The 27319-nt window shown below is 39.5% G+C and overlaps 1 protein-coding gene across 3 annotated transcripts in view; it reads right to left on the reverse strand.

Annotated features, from left to right (window-relative positions):
- Positions 1-574: 574 nt before the first annotated feature.
- PRKCD (protein kinase C delta) overlaps positions 575-27319 on the reverse strand; it is an 88143-nt gene continuing 61398 nt past the window's right edge. For all 3 annotated transcript variants that reach the window (XM_048491365.1, XM_048491363.1, XM_048491364.1), the window contains 14 exons: positions 26332-26488; positions 24122-24153; positions 23600-23685; positions 22517-22646; positions 22044-22144; positions 19305-19401; positions 18468-18589; positions 15404-15577; positions 13583-13674; positions 11265-11327; positions 7668-7806; positions 5094-5282; positions 4390-4518; positions 575-2265 (listed from right to left, as the gene is read on the reverse strand). In XM_048491365.1, coding sequence (XP_048347322.1) covers positions 2107-2265; positions 4390-4518; positions 5094-5282; positions 7668-7806; positions 11265-11327; positions 13583-13674; positions 15404-15577; positions 18468-18589; positions 19305-19401; positions 22044-22144; positions 22517-22646; positions 23600-23685; positions 24122-24153; positions 26332-26488 — 1670 coding nt within the window. In that variant the 3' untranslated portion in view covers positions 575-2106. The remainder of the gene's footprint in view (positions 2266-4389; positions 4519-5093; positions 5283-7667; positions 7807-11264; positions 11328-13582; positions 13675-15403; positions 15578-18467; positions 18590-19304; positions 19402-22043; positions 22145-22516; positions 22647-23599; positions 23686-24121; positions 24154-26331; positions 26489-27319) is intronic.

The raw sequence follows: 27319 nt of genomic DNA on the forward strand, positions 1-27319 counted from the left end.
TATGCCGACTAAATAATTCCATTCCCCTATTTGCCTGACACACACAAGATGCATTCACTACCATGTTCAGATTCCTATTAAACTTCCTAATTGTATGGAATAGTTACATAGCCATTCGTTATTAATACACCTAATAATGGGTAAAATATTAAACCCTGTGTTCCACTGTTTTCCTAATAATAAAATGTAATTTGTAAACATGTATAGTAGCACTGGAAACTGTACTGTTGCCTCAAAACATAATCTGTAGTAAGTGTAAAATTTCCTCATTCCCCAGCCAAAGTGTATGATATTGATGTCGAGAGAATAAATATTTTGAGTAACCTATGAAACTTGGCACATGAAACAGATGTCTTGCAGTGAGTTGGAAGTATGGCCAGCACCGTGTGACTACTCTTTAGTTACTATAAACATAGGAAATAATTTTTTTTTGCAACAAAAGCCAGTGCTCAGATATTTTAAACAAGGCTTAAAAACGGAAATTCCCAAGTTAAACATTTTGTACATCTTCAGATTCATGACTGTTAGCAGGAAAACTTCAGACTCACCTTTGCTTTTTATAATAAATGATTACTTTTCTTTAATATGCCAGTTTATTTTTGTTTTATTTGTACCCATAACAAAATGCTCTGTTTTAAACATGTTTCAATCTAAACTCCTTTTGCAGGTCCAGGTGCATTCATCAACTTCAGTTACGCTTAGCAATGAGTTGTAAAATCAATACAAAAGCATTTCCCATTTGGGAGTGTCTAGGACCCTTGTAGTGAGAGGAAGTACCAGGCTGTACTTTAGTAAAGTGGACATAAGCCAATGCAGGCCCTTCAGAGTACCCCACCAGCCTGTGGTGAACATGATGGTTGATAAAACATTTGTCCTGAAGTCCAGCATGTCCAAAACTGCTTTTTTGTCATATTACTTTAAAAATACAGTTGGGTCCAGAATCTTGCACTATCCAGGCTGGATTTTATATGGCATCCCAAACTGGAGGAGAGAAATCAGGAAGCAAAGAAAGGCTAGGACTGCAGTAGGAAGAGAACCGGTGCATTGTTATTTTTTATGGTCTGTTCAGTTTCTACACCAAGCAGCAAATCAAATCAACACACTGCTATCACAGTGCTTTTTTCTGATTTTCCTCTCCTGAAAAGGGTTTTCTGTAAAGTATATTTAAATATCTATTCTCAAGCTACAGCATTGAAGTAAATATTCTATGAATATTTCACATTTTTCTATACAAACAAGTTCCCACCTCCCAAGTGTGTTAAAGCTGAACTTATGTTTGGCCTGAGCTGAAACAAAAATTGTAGTCAGCCCAGAATATATAAATTCCTGTTAAAAAGTGTAATGAGTGAGATGAAACTGTCCAACATTCCAGATAGATTTTCCTCAGATAAAGAAATACCTACTTTCACTTAAGACACTCAAGTAGTTCTACAGAGGTTTATTCAGAACTAAGACCTAATGAATTTGAGGGACCTTGTATTTAATATTCAGTTTAAGTTTTAGCAATGTGATAGTGGTCTACCAAGGTAAGGGCACACTACTTTTTAAGAACTGCAAGACTCATAATCTTTAATAGGTTACCCAAGAATAAGAAACACATATACTATTTAAAAAGGTTGTAAACCCTGCAAAGCACCTCATCCATCACTGGCACCTATTAAAAATAGCAATATTTGAAGCCCAGAATAAGTTGAATAAAAAAAATTCAAGTTACTTCTTTTGAAGACATAAAAGAACTGGCTAACTTTTCCACTTTATTTAAAAGACACTCTTCAATAATCTACCTTTTACCCCTTAAGCAAAATATACAGCATATACATACATTTCTTTTCCCAATAGGTAACTACAGTCAAGTAACCAAAAACATAACTTACATTCTTCCTGTTGGAAAGAAAAATCACGTATGCATGATTGATAAGGATACATAAATGCACCCATGCAAGTTGAAGCTACTGCCTACTGCCAAATGATCAGCAGTATAACAATGTCATTATTGAGCATTACTGAAAATGAAGATGTAGAGATGATGGTATATCCTTTGATCACAGTTGACATGGAGTGCTTTGATTTATAGTTGTACCGAAACGTTCTGCTATGTTTTAAGGACTATTTTTCCAGAATTTGTTCAAATTTAGGATTGATGAAAGAGAACCCAGCAAATGCAGACTGATCCATGGAGTCTATTAAGTTTTTGTCACTGTGCGATAGCCGAGGCTTCTCACTCAGAAACTCTCTGTCAAAGTTGCTGTAATCACTTGGAGATTTCTGTATGAAAAGTAACAGCAAAAACAACAGAAAATTAAGTGGCGTCAATCTAATTTATTGCCCAGAGGAGTCCCAGATACAACCAATTTCTTTTATACAAACTATCTAATTTGGGCTTGGCCATCTGTATTATCCTACCATGTGGCAAGGAAAATTTATTGCATATAAACTGTAGGTAAGCAGCACAAAATCTCATAATTTTGACTTCCTCATGAATTATATCCTTTTAAAACTATAAATCAGCACTATGAAATGAGCTGAATGAAGCTCAGTGACAGAAAATTGCTTTCTTCATTCAACTTTTGGTATCTTCCAGGCCTACACACAAAAACTTTGTTGTCAAGGGATCCATTATGAATGGCAGAAGCCTAAATACAAGAAGTCTAATGTATCAGAAAGCAGTACGATGGTGAAGCTAGAGAGTTGGTTGAGGACTGACTAGATGGGCTTCAAATCCATACTGAGCCATGAATCTTATAGTAACACCCTGTGCAAGTGGTCACTTTTGCAGTGACGAAACTAGGCAAACTGGAGCCCTGGGCAAAATCAGAGTTTGATGCCCCCCAGGCGCGTGCCCGGTGCAACGCACACACCCTGGCCCCCTTGTAGCTATGCGCAGTGGAGTATCTAGGCAAACTGGAGTTTGGCACCCCCCCCCCATGGTGCAGCTGCCCTCCCTCACTGTGACCAAGCAATGATTTTTTACACCAGGTCCTTTCAAAGTCATCATCACATAGAACATGCCCCAACTCACAAATCTGAACACAGCAATAGGCCATGCCACACAGCAGAAATATTTTTTGAAAACATTTTATTTATTTATTTTATTTATTAAATTTATAGGCTGCCTCATCCCCGAAGGGCTCGAGCATTTTCAAAATGCTTTCAAAATGTTTTATTACTGCTATGAAAACATTTTATGGTGTTGTATCCAGTCCTCCCAATTGGGGGAAACAGCATCACTTTCAATGTTATTTAAACTGGGAACCCCAGATTCTCCCTTTAAGGTGGATTTAAAAGGAGAATCTGGGCTCCCTAAGATTTAAACAAAGTGATACTAGGTCCACCCAAACAGCATCATTTTTCAATGAATTGTTTGAAACTAGAGGAGCCCAGATTCTCCTTTTAAATCCACCTTAAAGGGAGAATCTGGGGTTCTAATTTAAACTAACATTGAAAAGTGATCTTATTGAATTGATTCTCCCCCACCCTGAAACAGCATCATTTTCAATGTTTAAACTGGGGACCTCAGGTTCTCCCTTTAAATCCATGCCAAAGCGGGGGAGGGGGGGTTAAAAGGAAAATCTGGGGAAATTTGGGGGGTGCCTGCTGTCAGGGGTGCAATTGTTAAGCTAACAGCACCAAACTTTCAGGGTATCTTTAGGAGACTCTCCTAATGATACCACCCAGGTTTGGTGAAGTTTGGTTCTGGGGGTCCAAAGTTATGGACCCTCAAAGGACCCACATCTTCTGTTAGCTCCCATTGGAAACAATGGGGGATGGGGCACCCCTTTTGGGAGTCCATAGCTTTGGACCCCCTGGACCAAACTTCACCAAACCTGGGTAGTATCAGTAAGAGACTCTCCTGATGATACCTCAGGTTTGGTGAAGTTTGGTTCAGGGGGTTCAAAGTTATCGACCCTCAAAGGTGTAGCCCCATCTCCTATTAGCTCCCATTGGAAACAATGGGGGATGGGGCACCCCCTTTGGGAGTCCATAACTTTGGACTCCCTGAACCAAACCTCACCAAACCTGGGTGATAGCATCAGGAGAGTCTCTCAAAACATCCCTGAAATTTTGGTGCTGCTAGCCTAAAAACTGCGCCCTCTGCAGGCCAAAAACAGAAAAACACTAAAAATACAAAAAATCCCACAAATGAACCTGCAGTTTTTGTGCCCCCCACAAGGGGACACCCTGGGCAACTGCCCACTTTGCCCAATGGGAGGAACGTCTCTGCCCATTTGCCAAGGTGGCTGTGAAGATTAAATTGGGAGGAGATCCTCCATATGTTTGCCTAAAGAGAGTGCAATGCAACAGCTACAATGTTCTACAAATGCACGAAAAACACAATGTTTTATAGTTCTGCATTCTGCTGAGAATAAGAGGGATTCAGAAATTACTTACCACTTTTGGCTTGAAAGGTGGATCCACTTCCCTCCTTTCTAGCAAAGGCCAATTAATCGTTTTGAAGAAAGAGTGATCTCTGATGTTTCCAGTTACTCCCAATCGCTTTGTTGGGTCCCTTTCGAATAACTACAAAACATCATATATGCATCCTAATTTAGTTACTACAGCTGAAGATCACAACATTTAAGGTAGATAGTATGGCTTCAGTAGCCACTGAAAAAACAGAATGTGAGACCTTGGTGTGTTCTATAAGGTCTACAGGTCCAAGACAATTAGCATGGTTGATTGTAATAATCCCTGCTGCTTAGGTACAGTTTTGGAATTCTGTGGCAGGAAACAGCCTCCCATGCTATTTCCATACTGTCTACTTCCAGGACATCAGAAAGCTAGACTCCAAGCCTGGCAACAGCAGACACCTTTGGGAGGAAAGTGTGTATACAACATGGCTCACTCACCAAGGAGGCATTACTATCACAAATCTACATACAGACATACAACACAGATTGGTAGCAGAACCAATCCTGTAGTTAGTTTGTATTGGTTTCATTTCATAAAACTCACTGTGCCTGGGAGGTAATATTTGTATAAATGCAACAGTGGTCTTGATAGCACTTTCAGATGAATACATTCAGGCATTCTCCTTAGTATATCTTCCCATTCTGCTATACAAAAAAGATGCATTTGCTTAAGCCAGTAAATACCTTCTCTAGTATATCCTTAGATTCCTTGGTAATCCAACGTGGGTAATGAGGTGTGTCAACTCGGATTGACTCAAATAACTCGTCTTCATCATCACCATGGTAAGGAGATTGTCCAATAAGCATTTCATACAGCAAGACTCCAAAAGACCACCAGTCAACAGAAAATGTATACTTCAGCCCTTGCAGGATCTATTGCCAGTAGGAGAAAAGAGAAGACTTGTAAACTGCAATTGGAAGCTTCCATCCTCCTTAAAAGATTTACAAATCAGGAGTGTGACTCTTTCATCATTTTAAAATAATTACATAAGTTATTTAGCTGTATGTTTAATTGCTATATAAACATGATGGAGGCTTGAGTGTACTCTAATTTATAATTTCAACGCACCTGCCAAACATTTCATATTTGATATTTATAATGAATTATAATGGTGTTTTATGTGATAACATAATAAAGAGAACTAAATATTCCCAACATAATAAAACATTAAATTATTTAACGGATTAATACTATATACTTTGTTATTAGATACAGCTTCAATTCTAGATTGGTCAATTCATTCTATATTACCAATGGGGACAACCTTTGCTTCCAAAATAAGGGGTTTTCCACAGGTCACATAGCAGTGGGAAAATATTAAAAATACAAATACAAATCAGGGTACCCAGACGATAAGGTGCATTTCAGTTTTCCCTCTTCCACTCTTCCCTCTTTCCCTTCCCTGAAAGCCACCACAGTCTCTCCCTTTTTTCCTACTTTCTTCTCTCCTTCCCACTTCTCAGCAAACCTACCTTTATCTGCCCCCTTTTTAAGCTTTACCTCTTTCACTGTCCTACAATCCTCTCCCTAGGAAAACTATGGCCCAGTTGTGTAGTGTTGGCTGCAGGGCTGGGCCTAGTTATTTTGTGGGGAACTTGCAATGATTTGCAGGGAGCACTTTACTTGCCCATTGTTTCGTTCTCCACACTACTTTCTCCTTCCCTCTTCCTGGTAACCCCCATACCGTAACCATTCCCTATTCCAACCCCCCAAGAAACCGACTTTTTATCTTTTCCCACAACTTCAGCTTTATTTATTTATTTACTTTTAAAATACTGTGCCTTTTTTCACAGTGTGAACCTAAACCATCTTGTATCATTCTCATTTCCTCCATTTTATCCTCATAATAATCCTGTGAGGTAGTTTTGGGTTAGAAATGTGTAACTGGCCCAAGGTCGCCCAGTGAGCTTCAATGGCAAAGTAGTGCTTCAAACCTGGGTCTCCAAGATCCTAGCGTGAAACTCTAACCACTCACACTGTTTTTTGTGTGCTGGTTCATGTTGAACAGTCGTAAGCTGCCAGTTCAGAGTGAGTCAAGTCATGTGGTAGCAAGCCACCCAGTGGTTGCTTCCAGTCCTAGCCCTGATGTGTCCGCTCTCAAAAATCAAAACTAGCAGTGTGTATTTGGCAAAGCCAAAACAAACCTTCTCTAAAAAATACTTCTCTGTATTGGGGAAGGGATTTATCCTGAGAAAATGGTGGCAATTTAAGCTGAATTTTTGGGCATTATTTGGGCTACTTTGGTCCCATTGCTGTTTTCCCTCCTTCCCTCCTGCTCCCCTCACCTGCTGGCTGGCTTTTGGAGGTGGCAGGTGGTGCAGAACTGAACCCTGTGCTTGGCTCCAGTGGGCTCAGCAATTACCTCCAAGCTCCTCTGTGATTTGGAAGCAGCTGGAATTTTGGGGGGTTGAGTTTAACAGAACAGAAAAAAATTGAATTCCTGAAAAAAGCCAGTATGGGGCTTTGACTTTTTCAAAAATTTCTAGGACTATTAACTTGGACTCAAACAATTTAAAAAAATGGTGACACTGCGAATCAAAACAGCCCTCGGAAGGGCCCTGTCCATGAACTTTAAGAACATAAGAACTTTAAGAATATAAGAAAGAGCCTGCTGGATCAGACCAGAGTCCATCTAGTCCAGATATAGATCAGGGGTGTCCAACTTATGGCCTTCCATATGTTCATGGACTACGATTCTCATAAGCTCCACCAATTGGCCATGCTGGCAGGAGTTAGTGGGAATCATGGTACATGAACACCTGGAAGGCCACAGGTTGGATACCCATGATATAGATGCTGCTTCTATTATTTTTCGGTTTTTACCCCCCCCCCCCCCCACAATTCTACTTAAGCTGTTTTCACCAATGTAGTAGCTTTAAAGAAAAGTAAAAACAAACAAAGGAACCTTAAAGACTAACATCAACTTATGAAAAAAGCTTGTGCAGTTATATAAAAAAGTGGCCTGTAATCCACAAAATCTTATGCTGGAATACAATGTATTTAGTCTTCAAGTTATCACAACACTCCCATTTACTTTTTCTGCAACAGACTAACATGGTTACTCCTGGAATTATTTAAGGAAAGGTTCTTGACTAAAAGAAGCATACAGGATAAGGGGCAGACATGCTGTTCACTGAACAATCCCAGAGCAGCTGTTGCTAATGAACAGCTTTTACTTTTAGTTATTACATTTTTAAATTGTTGTAAATGAATTATGTACTTCCCATCCTTGTATACTACATGTGTGCATTCCTTACTTCAGGAGCTATGTAGTCAGGGGTACCACAGAAAGTTGTCGCCTTATTCTCTCCAAACACGTTCTCTTTGCACATCCCAAAATCAGCTATCTTGATGTGACCATCTTTATCAAGCATTACATTGTCTAATTTGAGGTCTCTGTAAAAAAGTTAAAAAATGTTACTGCATCATTTGATCAGAAATTAACATCAAAATAGTTCACATTTCTGAGACAACTGCATCAACGTTAAAGATGTCTTTTGGGATGGGACGCTTTCAGTAAAGAATAGGCTGACATTGGCAGAAAAACAAACCTGGTGGAATGCTCTGTCCAATGAAACCAGGGTCCTGCGGGGTCTGACGTAGTTCTGAAGGACCTGAAAGGCAGGCCTGTTCTACTAGGCATACGGTAAAGACAGCAATGGTTACCATCTCTGGCCTTCTCCCCCCGCCCTCCCTTGTCCTTTTCCCCTTCATTTTTTAGTTTACTTTAGTGGAATCCGGATGCTTTATCACCATCAAGAAACTGTAGATGTAATGTATTTTAGTCTCTGGATTTTATTGTATTTATTTGTATGGAATAATACTATGTATATGATTTGTTGGAAACCATCCCAAGCCTGACAGGCAGTATAGGAATTCAATCAATCAATCAATCAATCAATCAATCAATCAATCAATCAATCAATCAATCAATCAATCAATCAAAATGGATACTTTTCATTAATTTTCAATAAATATGAAACTGTGCAGAGTCAATCATTACAGCAGTAGATGTGAATAAACCAGGAACTCCATGGAGAAAAGAGAATAATTCAGTTGAAGCTGAACCAAAATACAGAAACCTTATAATATTCACTTTGAGCGAAGAGGGTATATTTGCAGTGTGTAAGGAATTCCATAGAAGCAGAAATAAAAGGCTCTTTGGTGAAACCCCCCCCCCAAGGTTAGGCGGCTGCCCTTCCCATCAACACCATTGAAACCTTTACACAGTGCAAGCAAGGTCTTTTAACTGCAAAGCTATGCTATACACCATGGGTTACATTCAGAGATTGGCTCATGCAAGGAGCACAGAACCTCTCCCCCTCCCCCCTGTTCTTTATGACCCCAGGAAAGTTGATTGTTTGGGTAGTGGGAAACATGGGGAGCAGTGCCCTCACAGCTAAGTATGATACCTTTTCCGAAGGAAGGCTATATGACAGAAGAGAGAGAAGGGAGAGATTTTCCATTCTTCCACTTTCTCACTGTATCTCACTGACCTGCAAGGCTTTGATTTCAGGTGGTTCTTGCAACATGAATCAACTTTCTAGGGTTGGAAAGTACTGCTGGGGAGGGGGAGTGGGGAAGAACAACAGTCATCAGGTATCTGATGAATCATGGTATGAATCATGGTATCTAGTCCTGTGCCTATATTTAATACAGAGATATTCATATATTCTGTGCCCTCCTCCAGATGTCTCAAACCTCAAGATTCCAGCCCAAACAAAACTGAATGGGCAGTTTTTGGCTCCATTTCATATCCGAAACAACTAAATTCCCACCACTATTTCAAACTCTAGTAATGATAGTTGATTGCCTTGTACAATTAACTACTGATGTAAACTGCAACAGTTCCTGCTGATGTCTGTCAAAAAAGGAAGAAAAGCTCCAGCTGTATGTAAGACTGTCACCAACATGTACATTCTGTGGATTCTAGTCTTCGGCGATTGCCATGAAAAGGGCAGTGCAATCTTGGAAAGGGCAGTGCCATCCTGAGGGTGGGGGCCGGAAACAGCACAGTCTGCACCACAAACTGCACCACGGCTGGAAACAGCACAGTCAAAGCAAAGCCAGCACTTCCAAAGTGGCTTGCTGCCCTCCCCCACAATGAAAATGGTTGATGCAACTCAATGGGTTGTACCACTGATTTTGCCAGTGAAAGTTTGAGCCAGTAAATGGGGATGTTCCTGAGCTGAAAGGGCTCAAGAAGCCCACTAAAGCTGCCCCTGCCCCTGGGAAAGGCCCCTTCAGTTCTGGTGTCCAGGCTGCATGGCTCCCCAAAACAGGTATAAGTGCCTCTGCTCTGGCATTAATGCCCCTTATAGCAGTGCAAGTGGCATTGAGACTGGCACTAGGATCATGTTGCTCCCTGAGCAATTTTGCTCCCCCACGCAACATGGTACTGCTAGTCAGTTGCCAACAAAGGTGTAGTACACTTTAAAAACTAACTGCCAAGGAAAGAAGCGAAGCAGAAAATCTGTGTGATCAAATCAACTTATGTTTATGTCATTTTTCTAAGAGGTTTCATATATTTATGAATTTGATACTGTGTAGGGGAGCATGTATAGGAAAATGATATTTCCATATCTGATTTTTTCTTCATTTTCTGTGGATCTGGTATGTTTATTAATCAGTTAAATTAAACTGATCATCTGACCAAATAAACAAGGAATGCTTTAAAAGGTTACCTGCTGTAAGAAACACATTTAAAAGCAAAGTTCATAGGTTTTCTTAAACTACTTTTATTTATATGCAAAATGGTTGTCAGTTAAATTGATTAAAACTTAGAAGATGCTTTAATGAAGTGACAGTCCTAATTTTAATCATTTACACTCAGAAGTACACCGTAACCTCAAAGGCCAACAGGTTTGCTAGCAGTGATACATTTGAAATAGTGTTTCAGAGGACATCAAGAAATTTTATTTTCTGGAAGCTGACTTCTGACAGTAGCTACCATGGCTAGGAGATGAAATTGTGGGAAATGCTATTTTTTATCCAGTGACAAGGTATCAGCTTTCCTGCTCCCTCCCCTACTGGATTAATACTTAGAGATTAAAGAAAAAGCCAGAATTCCTCCTAAATAATTGAAATGGAATTACTGAATCAAAGACTGACATTTTCAAAAAACTTTTTATTTGCAGTTTCAGATGCTAGCTTAATAGAAAATAATAAAAATGTTTAATAAAAGGTTAGGTGGTTGCATAGCAGCAAATCAACAATTGACACAAACTAACCTGCAGAAAACACTGAAAATTGATATATTAATAAGTTTGTATCGACATAAAAGGAATAGGAATGCTAACTGTATAGCTATTGAGATTCCAAACTAAAAACCAAAAGTTTCATTCTATGTATCTCAAACTCTAGATGATCAAACTCTGGCCTAATATCCAAAGACACAATATGCTGGATTCTTTTTAACTTGCATAATTTTAACTTTGCATAATTTGCTATTGGTCCCAAAGAAGTTTAGTCAGAGTACTTTCAAGAACAGGTGAGTCCTGGCCCAATACTATTAATTTTCTCTGCAACTGGAATGAAGAGAAAGCATCTCAGTCTTGGTGCTGAACACCCAGCCTTTACTAGTGTGAAACAATGATTCTTCTGTGTAATGTAAATAACATTCAATTCTTCTGTTGCCAAGGAGAAAAACATGAGAAAACAATTATAGATGGAGTCCCAAGTGCTTGCTTGAACTGCCAGTTTTCAGCACCTTTGGAATAAACTCAGAATTTTAATAGGGAACAGTCCCTTGTAAAACACTCCACTTGTAGGTTAATCGTAGAATACAGTAATTCACTTAAACTTAATTGCTGCAATGTTTTACAAGACTCTTACCATGATCAATCAGCACTCACCTGTAAATAATGCCTTTGCTGTGGAGAAACTGTAAACCACACAGTATTTCAGCTGCATAAAACCTGGAAGAGGGCAAAAGCACTTTAAAATAATAATTAAGCCCTAATTTGTACTCAAGCCTATGAATGGCAAGGATTTTGTTCTTTTCTTTAGTTCAGGGGACTGCAACCTGCGGCTCTCCAGATGTTCATAGACTAAAAATTCCATCAGCCCCTGCCAGCATGGCAAATTGGCAGGGGCTGATGGGAATTGCAGTCCATTAACATCTGGAGAGCCACAGGTTGCAGACCCCTGCTTTAGTTACATCCACAATGCTCATTTCTCCCATAACCATTAAATGCAAACAAGCCTGATTGCCATCCTGGTCTCCTTGCAATGGTCTCCCAACCCAACCTGGCTCACAATTCTTCCGATCTGCTACAAAGCCCCGAGAATCTCATGACCTTCCAGAAGAAACAGTTCTGCTCATTTCCTGATATCCACCCCAGCCACTGGGCAAGAGAAGGAAGACAGAACAGAAGGTCAAGATGATGTAAGAATTTTCCCTACCCTTGACTGCTTCCCACTCATTCAACCTCACCAAGGACAGTTAACTGGGCTGGTGTGGAAAACAAGTGAAGGAATTCTTCTCTGGTTCAGATTTACTATACCAGTCAGAAATGTGGCAGTAGAGAAAGTCACCTCACTTTGAAGACAGGACTTTTAAACTAGGCAAGCTTGTACTCGGAACCACAGGATCCAATTTAGTGTCTGTACAAGCTCTTATTCACATATAGGCTGTATTCTGTTCAAATCAAGCTTTTCTACATATACATAATAAAAGCTACATGCTGGTGTGCTTACTTAATAAATGGCTGTAATTTAAAAAATATGAACGTAATAATTCCTTTATGAACTTGCCAGAAAAATGAAATCTTAAGCAGAAATGCTTCCTTTATTTAACTTACATTCTTAAGCCTAATTTATCCTTTTGTGTATTGGTTTACTGAATGTACTGCTGATAGCTGGACCTTATCTATGAATAGGTTCTCCATTGCCTGATAAAGTACTTCAGATACTACTTTTGGGGGGAGCGATATTTGTCAAAAATACTCCTACGTTCATGCTGTATTACATTTATAGAGAATTTATATTGGCAAAAGAAGAGTTCTGAATGATACACTAAGCATGGTGCTCAAATTCTGCTTTAGGACAGCAAATCCAATCTAATTGTAAATTAAGCACTCTGTTCTTCTCCTGGCTCATTGCATGTAAATCAAACTGTGTTTTATGATTATGAAAGCTCTCGTTTATGATGTGAAAGCCCTGTTTCAGGTTCCATACTTCAAGAAATGTGTATTCTACCTATAAAACCTGAAACAGGATAAAATCCCTTTGAAATAATGATGAAAGCTTGGTTTAGACATGAAACTCACGAATGATCTAACAGCTCTTCTTTTTTCAGAAACATTTAAAAATCTTTATTTTCCCTTAATTATTACATGTGGCAGACAGCCAGTCCAACCTCATGGGAAGCAGGAGCCATCCACTGCCATACTAATTTCGCTTTAGTTTCACCCAATCTTCATTTCCCATCATATATTCTCCCTACAGATTAATTGCTTCCTCCATCTCGTCTCATTTGAAATTTACCACAAAGACCAGATAGCCCAACTTTCGGAGTAGTCTTTTTGCAGTAATGTGATACTTCAAAAGCGGTTTTCCCATTTCATTTCTTCAATCTCTCTCTTCTACTTTTACTTCTTCAAAAACAAACAGGCAAGTATACTATTTTGACTTTTTTTGCTTCAGGATTCTCAATATAGAGAATGTGAGCTGGATATATTTTATAGGAACATGTTGGGTATATAAAGAATAATTTATGTGTGAGTCAACACAATTTTATCTGATCAGTGAATTTTCTCTTTCCAATATGTAAGAATGTATTTTATATTTGTGTTTATAAGAGTGCTATCTCTTTGCATAGATAAATTAGAATGGTTACTCAGGGAAGTCTAAATGTCTTCACATTACTGTGAAAAGCTTTTTAAAAAATGAAAAAAAATTATCTGCCTTTCACCTTTATTACTTGCAATGTTTCTAAGATACTTCAATCTTTTAATTTAAGCCCCGAGCAAAATTAAACAAGATAACAGTATCCCACACCCATTCAGCTGTAGGACTCCTGCAATCTATGATTTGCAGCAGGGATCCCCACTGTAAACACCATGGCACCCCCAAATCACCTTTTCAATTTGGGCTTTTGCTTTTTGCTAACACAACAAAACAAGCTTATGATTCAGGCAACTGTCTCCCATTAAACCAAATAAACTCTTACGTAGCTCTGAAGAGATCAAAACGACCTTTGTCTTGTATATGGAACATTAGATCTCCACCATTAAGGAATTCCATAACAAAGAACAGATGTTCCTATTTACAAACAGAAGAAAATAGTATATTAACCCACAAATGTAATTATATCTACATGACACATACTTTCTGTTTCATTTGAGCCCAGTGACATATATTAGTGGCAGTTTTTGACTAGAAAATTTTACAAGCAGTATGAGAAGGTCTTCATGTATTTACTTACTACATTTATAGTCTACCTTTCTCACTGGGACTCAAAGCAGATTTAAACAACATAAATTCATAGTCAATATGAGGGGACATCTAATAAGCAAGAATTAGGATTACATAAATCTGAATTAGGATAGCATATTAGGCATGATACTGAGTGCAAATATAATGCATAAAATTGTATTAAATCAGCAGAAAACAATACATTGTTAACAGGGTAATAAATGAGGCACACAGATATCTTCTAAACACAGATATAGTTCCCAGATCCTTTCCCTTTATACAGCTTAGGTTTTCCCTTATAAAATGCCTTCTTGATTAGAGAAGCCTTTTGAACTCCAATTTACAGTTATAGCAGAGCTCTAGAAATGTCATTCCTGAGCTCCTCAGGTAGGCCATTCCACAAGGTGGGGGCATAATTATGAAAGCATGTGTTCAAGTAGTTGCTGATCTTGCCCATTTGCATAGAGGCACCCGCAGACAGCTCTGGATAGAAGTGAAACTGTCATGAATATAAAAGAAGAGGTGGTTGAGCAGATATGAGGGTCCAAGGCCATCCTGGGCTTTGTATGTAACAGTCAGTACCTTGAACTGAACAGTATACTGTGCATGTGCTATCTAGCTCCTGATAATAATGCTGCAGAATTCTGTTCCAAGTGGAGTCTCCGAGAACTTCAAGCATATGTAGAGTGTATTAGTGAAATCTAATGTCAATGTTACGGCATAGATCCAGCTAGCTACATGAACTGGATCAAGGTAGGGGGCCCTCTTCCCGACTTGATAAGGTTTAAAGGGGTGGGGGTTGCAGCTGCATTAAAAAAGGCAGTAAGGGACAGCAATGTCCTCGAAGGTCACAGCATTCCCAACTAATGTGACTTTAATCTTGTGCAGATTCAAGTTCTATGTGTCCACACTTTGTCATTTCACACAGCACCCAGACAGTGATTCAAGACTTGTACCACTACTCTAGGGGATTTGGATAAAGAGATACAGATAGACATTAGCAATGAGAGAAGTGCTGGGCTTATTTTCTTCAGCAATATTTTCATATTGTAGCTTTACATTGGGATGCTGATGTGCAGCTCAGAAGATGCATCACCTCAGAACACAAACAGCGCAATCATTCTGAATTACAATCTCCTCAAACTATTTGCTTATCTTTATATGTGGGTGCTGAATGAAGTTCCTATTCAAATCAACAGCCAACCACAGTATGACTCTACTTTTTAAATATAAAATGTTTCTTAATTTCTCAGAAGAACAGATGTACATCATTCCTCAAGTATGCTAAGGTCCTAAAAATATACTTGGCCTCCACGTTCCCACTTGTAATCATACAAGTGCTATCAGGATACTGGCTTTCGCAGCTGGAGATCTGAGGTTCTTTTACTATGCACAATACTTGTCCGTAGTTAGATGGATTATTTCTGCTGCCCACTGCTGACTGTGTTGCCAAAATAAGGCAGAACTGCAAATGAATACCTCAGGAGCACTGAAGCAATCTTGCCTGTCCTAAAATAAGTTACCAATCTGTTTCACCCTGCCAGTAACAGCAAAAATAAAAGTGACTACATTATACCTTAGCCTGAAAAGTACAGTAAAGGTGAGTAAGAAATGGATTTTCCCATGCAAGTGCTAAGACCCGCTTTTCTACCATGGTGCATTCCACGTCATCATCAATAAGTACTACGTCTTTCTTCAAAGCTTTTAAAGCAAAAAATTCATTCTTTCCTTTCAATTCGGCAAGCAGCACCTGTAAAATACAACAAAAGTTGAATTAGGGATTTTCTAGGGTGATTAATACTTCTTCTCTGGGCCTTCTGTAAAGTTAATAATTTTGACTGTAAGGAAAAACGTTTATGACGTATGTGAATAGTAGTTACTGGTTTGCTTCCCTTGAACACACTGGTGTGGTTATTCCCGGGGTTGAGCAATACTGAAAATATTCGGTAAAATTCGGATTTGGACTTATTTGGGCATAACATTATCCATATGCCCGAATAAGATGAATATCATATTCAGTATACTCAAATAGATTCGGGTATCCCAAGTAATTTGGGTCCGTCTCATTTTTGGGGTTCTTTTGGGTTGTGGCCTGCAGGGGATACATTTTTAAAGCTAGTGGCATCAAAATTTCAGGGTACCTTCCAGAGACTCTCCTGACGATACCACCTGAGTTTGGTAATGTTTGGTTCTGGGGGTCCAAAGTTATGGACCCCCAAAAGGAGTACCCCCATCCTCCATTGTTTCCAATGGGAGCTAATAGTAGATGGGGTCCATAACTTTGGTCCCCTGAACCAAACTTCACCAAACTTGAGTGGTATAATCAGGACAGTTTCCGGAAGATACGCTGAAATTTTGGTGCTGCATTTAAAAATGTCCACCCCACAGACTGTCAGGCCTGTGCCTATCAGTTGATGGGTGGCGGGCATTGCAAAGGAGAACTATATTGTTCTGTATTACTTTGTACTCTGCAGGTGTCCAGCGCTCTCTCTCCCCTTCGGCAGGTGGCCTTGGCAGTCCTGGAAGAACTGATCTTATGTGGGAAGTGTGAACTTTTCCCAGGTTTGTAGTGCTTTATAGTGGGAATCATAAGAGCCGTTTGGCTATGAGGAGCGGGGAGCTTTGGGGAATATAGGCAATAGATTTGAGTGGGAACCTCAGATTCGTCTTTGCTTCATGTTGTCCTTTCGTATCAAAATAAAGACTTCAGAACAAATCTACAGTTTCTATTATTTCCGGACTCGAGGTCTGACATACTCCCCCCCCCACCCAGAAATTCCCCATTGACTGCAATGGAGCCACTTCAGAGCACAGAATCTCTTAGCTCTTCAGCAGGTTCTATGATGGGAAAAATTAATTGGTTTTTCCCACCATAGACTTCAATGGGGCTTGCTGTTATGCCCCGCTGACTTTGTGCTGGAGATTTTATTGGGGGCTCTGGGGGAGTGTCTTGCTCTGGGTAGGGGAACCTATTTCCCTCAGGGCGGCTGATGTGTCTTCCAAAAGGAACCAGCCAACTTTTCTGAAGTTTGCATGGCTGCACATTAGTTCTGTGGGCATCAGGTTCAATTGGATGCCCACAGCATTTGCCCCTCCCATGCAAACTTTCGGCAAAGTAGGCTGGTTCCTTTAAGGAGACTCACCAGCAGCCCTGCAGAAATAAGTGCCCCTACCCAGAGCAAGACCCCACCAGAGAGGCCCCCATTGAAATCTCTACCACAGAGCCAGCTGGGCATAACACCAAGTTTCACCCCATCCCACACTTCCCACTGCTTTTTTGCGCAACTGCGGCACCACAGAGCATGGGATGAATGATTGTTGTGTTCAGACATGTGGCAAAAGGATCGGGCTGTAATGTGATGGTGATTTGGGGGTGACTTAGTGCAAAAATCATGAGGGTCCATGAGGATCTATGTTTTTAAAGCAAGTTTTTGCACCACTATGGCACCATGGAAAGTGGAATGTGTTACTGTTGTGTTGAGACATGTGGCCAGGGGCATGAGCTGTGATATGATATGATGGTGATTTTGGGGTGACCAAGTGGAAAAATCAGGAGGATCCATGAGAATCTGCACTTTTTTACCACATTTTTGTGCCACTTTGGTGCCATGGAGCATGGGATGCGTGATTGTTGTAGAGGGTGGCAAGCAGGGGCAGTGGGAGAGGAAGGTGGGGTAGCAAGGATGGCAGTGGGAGAGAAAGGTGGGAGAGTAGCAAGCAGGGGCAGTGGGAGAGAAAGGTGGGAGAGTAGCAAGCAGGGGCAGTGGGAGTGGAAGGTGGGGGGGGGACAAGCAGAGGCAGTGGGAGAGAAAGGTGGAGGGGTGGCAAACTGGGGAAGGGGAGGGAAAGCAGCAATGAAAGCAGAATTGTTTGCCTAAATTCGGCGTGGATTGGGGGAGATTTAAAGGAAGAGCTCCTTTAAATCTCCCTCACCCCAATCCATGCCGAATTTAGCCAAATAAAACAACGCTGCTTTCAGCACTGTTTAAAGGGAGCCCATGAACCCCCTGCCCAATCCATTTGAATGCCTGAATCACAGTTTGGATTTGGGCATTCAAATAGATTTGGATTTGGCTCGGATTCAGGCCGCTTGAATTCTACCCGAATCTGAGCTGGACTGCCCAAATCGGGCCCATTATTACTTTAAGTAGTTCAAGTATTACTTTAAGTCATGGAAGGAATGCATACACATCAGCATGCTCTGTGTAAGCAACAGATGATAAAGTAATTGTGTATTTTTATCCATACCTCAACATGATTTTCTCCACAGAGATAATGGCATCTGTATAAATCCACAACTCCAGGGGAAGAAGGTTACTTCCTCTCTCTGTATAGACCTATTTTATACTCCTGCTCCATGGAGGCAAACTGGCTATGAACTATCAGGATGACTCACGCTAGGTAGAGGAGGAGATACCTTCATTCCCTTGTGCAGAGGGACTTCTACTGACACTGCCATAGAGGGTATCTTTCCCCTATGAAGTCCCTAGCTGTTGTTACCATCACTCTCAGCCCTGCCCTCAATGAAACTTTTCCTTAGCTTGAAGTGTCTTGAAGAATTACATGGCTGTTTTCCTGTTCTCCTATTGCAGCAATTTGATTATCAAACATAAAAAAACTAAGCCCTGGGAGTTACCAACCTTTCCAAAGCTTCCTTTCCCAAGAACTTTGTGGAAAATGAAGCTGTCTATGTTGAATTTCCTCCGACTGGTTGGTCGTGACAATGACTTCCCCTCCCAGAGCTTATCATATTCATTATAATCTGCAGAGACAAAATTATAGTTCTTAAGTAGGAATAGAAGGTCCCCCCACTCCCCACTATTCTGGTACTTAACATAGTAATTTAAATACCAAGTTACAACTCAAAACCCAGTGAATCAGTATGTGAATGCATGGGTTTGAATGTATGTAATAAATGTAACAATTTCAATTACATGAAATTGCAATAAATCATGGAGAAAGGGTTAAGCTGTCATAAAAAGTGACTTTAGACTAACAATGGTCATCACTGGGTTTTGAAACAACTGTTTGTTGTTAGATTTATGTGTGTGTGTGATTTGTGAGTTTCACACCGTGGGGCAAGCTTCCCCAAGATAACAGTGTGGAAATGCAAAGCACAAGGGAGGAAAAAGATTCTAAGGCATGAACCTTTCTTCCATGAATTGAGCCATATTTGGACTGAATGCATCCTGGCAGTGAAGCACACTGAATCCTGGATATAACTGCATATAACCATTTGATTAGTGTAAAGACACCAAATTATATGCTAGGAACGTAGAAATGGAAGTGTGTGTGTATGTGGGAGTAACACTCAGCTGGTTTCTTATTGCAGACAGTCTTATGTATAATTAGAACTGGCTTGTTTTGTGTCACAAACATGACAAAATATTGTTTAAACTGTAATGGCAAACTAGCATGCACATGTTAATAGATTTATCTATTCACAACAAAAAATGTAACAAGATTTTCTCTCCCACCTGTTGCATCTCCACTTAGTACTTTAGGTTTCTTATCAAAATCCTGGTAAATGCCCACACTGTCTACTGACCCAGATTCAGATCTTCTGGTAGATTTCTGAACAGAAATGGCATAAACATAATATAATAATGATGATGATAATAATAAGAAGCCTTTATTGGCATAAATTTTTAACAATATTACAGGACAACGATAGTATGAACAATGTATGAACAGATGAATAAAGTAAAATTAAGCTTTCATAATTTCAAGAAAGAAATTTTCAACTGTTTCAGAAAATGTCAAATCAGTACTATTCAGCAAGTAAGGTATCCTATAATAGTCCAGCAGCTGGAAGCAATGTGCCAAAATTGAGTCCTTAAATTTGGACCTCATCTTTTCATGCATAGGGCATACACTACCATTATTACAAGGGACAAAATCTTTTGGTTCAATCAATGTTCCTGTATCTTCCAGTCAGAAGAGCCAAAGGTAATATATTAAACCTTGCAATTGCCAGGACTCCTGGGATCAACATGCTAATTGGAGAACATGTTCCTTTAGCCGCTAGCATTAAACTTTGAAATGTTAAGTCCAACAATTTTTGTTTAACCATTTTAAAGGCTTCATAGATAATATAATTATATATTTCAGTTGAAAAGTAATGAAATTTAAATTACTATTGGTTTTACACACACACACGCACGCACGCACGCACGCCAGTTCCCATGAACTTTTGATGCAAAATGCATTTGTGGCTCAGATAAATATATATTAAATTTGTTTTTTTCTTTATTAACATTATCTCTATGTGTACAAATGACAAGTGTAGTGACTCTAAACACTGCATTTGAGGTTTATAAATATTCTTGTCACATTATGAACTCTTGGTTTACAAACTACTGTGTATGAATTCTGGTTTGCGAAGGGTTTGAAGCCATCACCTCTGACTGAAAGCTTCTTTCGTACCACTTGTACTTTTTCAGCTTTTCTCAACAACCAACATGACTAGAAATGAGTTGCTGCTTCTTTCATTTTAATAAAACTGCAGTTTCTAAAAATGATTGTGCTGGATCCAAGTCACTTTCTATAAGCACAAGGAATGGTGAATTTTTCATCCTAGACAAAACTATGATTAGATGTATTTCTAATTGGTCTAGTTGGACTAGACAATGCTACTATTAGATGGATTTGTAATTGGTTGACTGACCGAACTCAAAGGGTGCTCATCAATGGCTCATCTTCATCCTGGAGAGAAGTGACTACTAGTGGGGTGCCACAGGGTTCTGTCCTGGGCCAAGTGCTATTTAATATTTTTATCAATGACTTGGATGATGGAATAGAGGCCATGCTAATCAAATCTGAAGATGACTCCAACATGGAAGAGGTAGCTAGAGGATAGAGTCAGAATTCAAAATGACCTGGACAGATTAGAGAGCTGGGCCAAAACAAGCAACATGAATTTCAACAGAGATAAATATAAGATTCCACACTTAGGTAGAAAAAATGAAATGCACAGATATAGGATGGGTGGCACCTGGCTTGAGAACACTACATGCGAAAGGGATCTGGGAGTCATAGTAGACCACAAACTGAATGTGATGCAACGCCCAAGAAAGCCAACACGATTCTGGGCTGTATCAATAGAAGCATAGTGTCAAGATCGAGGGATGTAATTGCACCTCTCTATTCTGCATTGGTTAAACCTCACCTGAAATATTGTGTACAGTTCTGGGCAATGCATTTCAAGAAGGATATGCTTTGATTATGTGTTCCTGCATTGCAGGGGATTGGACTTGATGTCTTTGGGGTCTCTTCCAACTCTATGATGCTATGATCTCTGGAATATTATAGAGGCAAACTGTGGTCTATATAGGAGGAGTAGTCAGTGAACACTGTCCTTCTTACAGGAACAAAAAAACCCTGCGATTGACCCTTTTATTATTATTGCTGTTTATGCCCTGTGGTTGTGAAAATCTGGGCTAATTACATTGCAAATGATCAAATAATAACCTAGTTCAGAATTACTCTTAGGTTTTAGGTGTCAATAAATCTATATAAATTAAACAATGAAAAAGATCTTGTTTTTTCTTCCCAGTTAAATGCCACTGTACCTTCGGGGATGGGGCGGTATAAAAGTTTAATAAAATAAAATAAATTTATTATAAAGGCCATTTTCACTTAATGTAAATAAGCAAATCATTTAGTAGAATAGTAAGAATATTATTAATGAATGCAGTGAACTCTCAGGCTAGCAGATGACATATCTGTGTACAAGATGAACACATATAAAGAAGAAATCTGAATAAAGTGCTATTCCAGGCACTCTAATGATTTGTATTGAAGCAGCTGCATGTCACATAGAAGGGAGAACCGGCATACTCATTCTTGTTCCCTCTCTAGCCGTGTACACAGATATATCAAGTGAACAGATACATCTGTGAATAGGGTGAACACAAATGATAGGTTACAAAGTCATGACTTACTACAGCATGCATATGTCCAATTATAAGTTGGTTGTGTACATTACCTTGCCAAATGTTAAAGAAAATCCTCCCACAATTCTCTGCTTCACCCAAAATCCAAGGAAGTGGGGGAAAGGTAAGGCTCTACCTACCTGCACAACAGTTTAGTAGGTCAGTATAGGTGATGAGTTTATCATTCCTTAACGGTTTAGGTAACCACACAGTAATAGTCATCTGTATTCACTGATAGATGCTATTCTAAAATACTTATGAAAGACTGCTAATAAAGCATACCTGACTGACTTGATTTAAAGCTTCTGCCATCATTTTCTGATTGATACCACACAGGTTTGCCACTTTCTTTTCACATTTGTGATGCACATTCATTCCACATTCTAAAGAAATACAATTATTATCATAATCAATCTATTATAACCAGATAAACTGCTCAAATGCACATGATTTTCTCTGTGAGTTAACTTATCAAACACAAAGTTTATCTCTTAACTCTCAACACTAAAAAGGAGAGGGGAAAACCCACACAGCTTCAGTAAAAAGTTAGAACAGCCCCAGGCCTGGAAGCTAAATTTCTCTTAACACAGCTGAAGGTATAAGGTACAATTCTTAAACCAGAAAGTGTGTGTGAAAGGGTTAAGCATAACTCCCTCCCTCTGACATACAAATACACAATACTATCACTTGGAAAAAAAAAGCTGTGGCACTGATTTTGACCCAAGGGTTATATTGGTAAAAAAGAGAGACCCTACCTTCACATTTTAATCCTTGTTTAACCAGTCCCCAGAGAAGACTACCACAGTGATCACAAAATGTTGGACTCATGTAGTTATAGACTTTGAATCTGTGAGGCATATCGATGTGGAAGCGCTCCTTCTGAAACTGAAGGCATATTTACATTACAAAAAAGTAACAAGAGTATCTGGAATCTTCTCTCTCGCATGTTTGCCTGTGCAAAATTACAGCTACTTTACATGAAGAAAAGCCATAGACACAAAAGAACTAAAATTCATTTATAAAAGGGTGATCTGAAACCTATCCTTTCTTTGGTTAAATATCAATAGGCTTGTGGCAAGCAACAGTTACTTTAAGAAAAACAAACAGCTGTGAATCACAACCCGCCCCCCCCAAACCATTCCTATATAAGAAAGGTATTTTAAAACTCCAAGAAACGCAAAGTTCAGAGAGCAACTACAAGAACAAAGTTTCCATAGTTAAACTTAAGTGTATTTTTTTGTTTCTTTGTTGAAGTAATCATGCAAACCTTAGTTTTTTGGTGGCATTTTAGCCAGTCCTTCTCTTTGAAAAGTGGGTTACAATTTTATTTTAAAACTACAACTCAGAATAAACCAGATATCTATTAAAATCTGCAAATTCAATATTTTAAAGCAATTAAAACAACTAGAGATAAATAATTTTATAATCTACTATGGCTGTTATCCAACTAGAGCATCTAGGTTCAGAGGCAACATATGAAGTGTTAAGGATCAAGTGGGAAGGAATGTTGCTCACTACATACAGCCTTTTAAAAAAACCGCCCACTATTTGATTTTGTTTATTAAGTACATTTTTATCCTGCCTTTCCTCCTAAGAACACAGAGTGTATATTGTTCCTCATCCACTTTGTTCTTAGAACAAATTTATAAATTAGATTAGGCTGAAAGAATGTGACTGGCCTAAAGTCACCCAGCAGGCTTCATGGCAGAATGGGAATTTGAACAGGGGCTTCCCAGATCCTAGTTCAACCCACTGGCTCTCAACTGCAGAGGATTTTTAAACTTAAACTGAATTTAGATTTTTTGCCATACAAACATATAAAGTGTTGTGCCACTCACCATTGTATCTCTGCTGTTTGCTGCAGTACCAGTACACCTCCCAATAATTTTATCAATGCATTTTTTGTGAATAGCAGCATTGCATTCTGCAAAGGAACAGAAAGGAGCAACAATACAGCAATTAAAGGGATTTTTTTTTGGAAGGGTGGAAGAAGTCGAACACATTTTGTTATCAGAAAATTGAAAAACACCCCTACTTATTAAGTGAATATTGCAATTTCAAATACTACTTTTTCTCATTTTCATTAAATGCTTGCGCTGTTTTTGCTTATTTTAAATATCTGAGTGCCTTAAAATCATTTTACTATGATTAGTTTAACCTTAGTCAAGATACATATCACAATATATGTTAATTTTAAGTGCTGTAAGTCTGCTGGTTTGGTGCAACAGATCAATACATTCTTAAGTAGAAAATAACTTATCCTGTAAACTCTTATTAGCTGCTGCTCTAAGGGAAAACAGTGATTTACATCAGCTAAACTTGTTTATAGCCAGGAATAAAAGGTAATAGAATCAACTTACGTCTACATTTGTATCCCTGCTTGTTGAGCCCCCTGTAAGATATGTAAATGGCAAAGGTCACAAACAAAACATAAAACAAGATCTTCAAAATTCCAATAGAAACCAATTAATCAGCCAGGAACCTTATTTACAAAGCATTAATAATCCCAATATAATATTTGTATCCTTCCACCACAAAACACCTCTGACCATTTTGGCTGACATCACATTATGCACCTATAGAACATTGGTTTTTCCAGTGTTTCCACTCTGGCAGTCCTTCTGACATAGAAAAGCCATTCCTGGGGTTATGGGATCCGCATGCAGGAAAAGATTGGGAGGGGATTGCACAACGCAGAAGGAAAGAGAGAAATTGTAATTTATTGGTCTGTTTGGCATCCTTTAGTTAATGGGCTGAGTACAGCTATTAATTTAAGTGGGTTATGTGCCTTGCTGGGTGTCTTTTTGCTCTCCTTGGGGTTTGCTGTTATTAGCAGCTGCAGCTGTTTGCAGGATGCTGCAAATTGGGAACATCAATAAACTGCATGTTTTAACTCCCTAGCAGTCATCGTTCTGAGAACTTAAAAGGAATCACCATCTTTTCTTTCTTTGCGTCAGCTGTACTGTACCAATCACCATTCTTTATTTTCTTTCTATCAGCTGTACTGCACCAATGCACACCCTTTCCCCCTTTCCCACTATACTACCCCAACCCACATAGCTATTCTTCCACATGGGTCTCATGACCCCATTAATGATCTAGGACCTGGAATGGGTACAGGAGTAGAATGGAATACATGAAATTTCTGCATACTTTTCTTGATGCATCATTAGATATAAGCGAAACAGGAGCAGTAATCTTAAAGTTTGGAGACTGTGGCCAGTAGATGGTAGACCACAAATTGCCACTGATTCCAGGTAAGAAATGAAGCTGATGATGCATCTTGGATCTAGAGAATGAATTAATGACAGCTGCTTCAGAGTGCTCCTGAATCTGGAGCTGTGGGCTGTAGCACTTCTTTAAAAACTTATATTCAGTTCATCAGCTACACCAGGGGTAGGGAACCTGCGGCTCTCCAGATGTTCAGGAACTACAATTCCCATCAGCCCCTACCAGCATGGCCAATTGGCCATGCTGACAGAGGCTGATGGGAATTGCAGTTCCTGAACATCTGGAGAGCCGCAGGTTCCCTACCCCTGAGCTACACTCTTACTACAGTTATTTATGCCTTTATAGCCTAGTCTATATAGTCCAGGGGTAGGGAACCTGCGGCTCGAGAGCCGCATGCGGCTCTTCTGCCCTTGCACTGCGGCTTCCCGAGCCAAGCCGCTGGCCCCATCCTTGCCCGCCCTGCAGGCAGCAGGGTGGGCGCACCAACTGCCCGCGGCCAGTTGGGTTGCGCCACGGGCTTCCCCTCTCGCCTGCCTCGTTGGAGAGGGCGAGGCGGCTTTCCTGGCATGACGTGCGGATCAGGCCGCTGGCCCTATCCTTGCCCGCCCTGCAGGCAGCAGGGCGGATGCATCCATGCACTTCTCAGAATGAGCTGAGTAAAAGGTAAAAAACCCCAATATATACAGTGTTATCTTTATTTTAAATGTCAAAAATTATTTGTGGCTCCAAGTGATTTCTTTTCCCATGGATAACGGGTCCAAATGGTTCTTTGAGTGTTAAAGGTTCCCTACCCCTGATCTAGTCTATCAAGTTCTTTCCTGAAAACTGCTCAAAAGCTTTTCTCATTTCAAAATGTTATAAGCTTGAATGTAGCTGGAATCTGAAAACAAATAAAACCAATTGTGCAGTATCAGCATCAACTAAAAGCTCATGGGGCCTAATGAAAGATCTGATCTTGCACTTCACCCAAATTGCCATTATCTAATTTCTCTGAGAACATAACACCCCCTTCACCGGGTTCTATTAAAGATCTGCAACCAGATTCAACCTGGGGGATCCGTGAATAGGAACTGCAGCTGCAATTTGTTTATGCTGTGATTGGTATCAAAACCACACATTGGGGAGGATGTATTATTGAATGCCTGCTCCAGAGCATCAAATACAACAGAATATGCTGTACCCTGATCCCATCCAAACTGCTACATAAAAGGGCATAATTACTGTAACTTTTCATAACCCCCTTCCCTGACAAATAGACTGGTAAAAAGTGGTCATGAACATTCACAGAGTCAGAAATATCTTACAGGTATAAAGACTCGACATTAGTAGTTGTTCTCACCAGACAAATTCTCTACAGACAGAGCAAAATGTAGGCTGTCCAAAGAAGGTAGCAATAAATTCATGGTTTTTGATGTAGTGGATTTTGGCCTGTTTGAATGCTCCTCTTCTATTTATTGTCACAGTTCCCGCATCTTCCCTCATTGACTGCTTGCAATCTAGCAGATTAAAAAAATACAGCAGAAGTGAAATCGTCAAAATAACAGTCCGTTATTATAGCATTTGTCATCCATATTACCAATCAAATGGAAGATTATTCAACAATAAAGTATCATGTGTGCATGAAAAATCATGTGCCTGGTTCTCTTTTTCATCTTTCTTGGGACTGTTTTACATCAGTGCAGTTCTCCAGGACTTGGATAGTAAAAAAATCACAATTTCAATTTGACCTTCATCTGGTTGTTCCATGTTTGGCATCCACAACAGCCTGATCCTTTCAATACTGGTTCCCACCTTGTCAAATGGGCACCCTGAGAAGGTGAGGAGGGCATGTTACTCTTGGATTCCTCTTAAGACACCACAGAACATAGGGAAAGTGCCATGAAAAGATACTTTCACACAACACACCTCAGTCACAGAGTACAGATGTCAAAAGGGCAGGGGAGAAGCAGACTTGAACAGATTCAGTCTGACAAGCAACTAGATTGTCATCTAATACTGGTTGATATGCAAAGCCAGGTTTTCAGATACCCTTTGTAAGAGGGTTCATCCTGAACCCAACATCCTGATGAGCTAATATTTAAGATTCTGGTTGCAAAAATATGGTCCTTGCAACAATAAAATATAAATATTACAGAATACTTAAAGGGATTTTTTAATGACTCACATATCAAAGGGAGAAATCTAGGTTCATTTCTGATGTAATTATATGGGCAAAATGAATCTTCTGTACCTTAACCGCTGGGTTTGGATTATCTCCTGCCAGTTAGCTTTTGCCCCCTAACAAATACTAGAAAGGATAATATTTTTTGAAGCTCAAGTCTAGGAGA

This window comes from Sphaerodactylus townsendi, linkage group LG03 (genome assembly GCF_021028975.2).
Source record: "Sphaerodactylus townsendi isolate TG3544 linkage group LG03, MPM_Stown_v2.3, whole genome shotgun sequence".
NCBI classification, from domain to species: domain Eukaryota; kingdom Metazoa; phylum Chordata; class Lepidosauria; order Squamata; family Sphaerodactylidae; genus Sphaerodactylus; species Sphaerodactylus townsendi.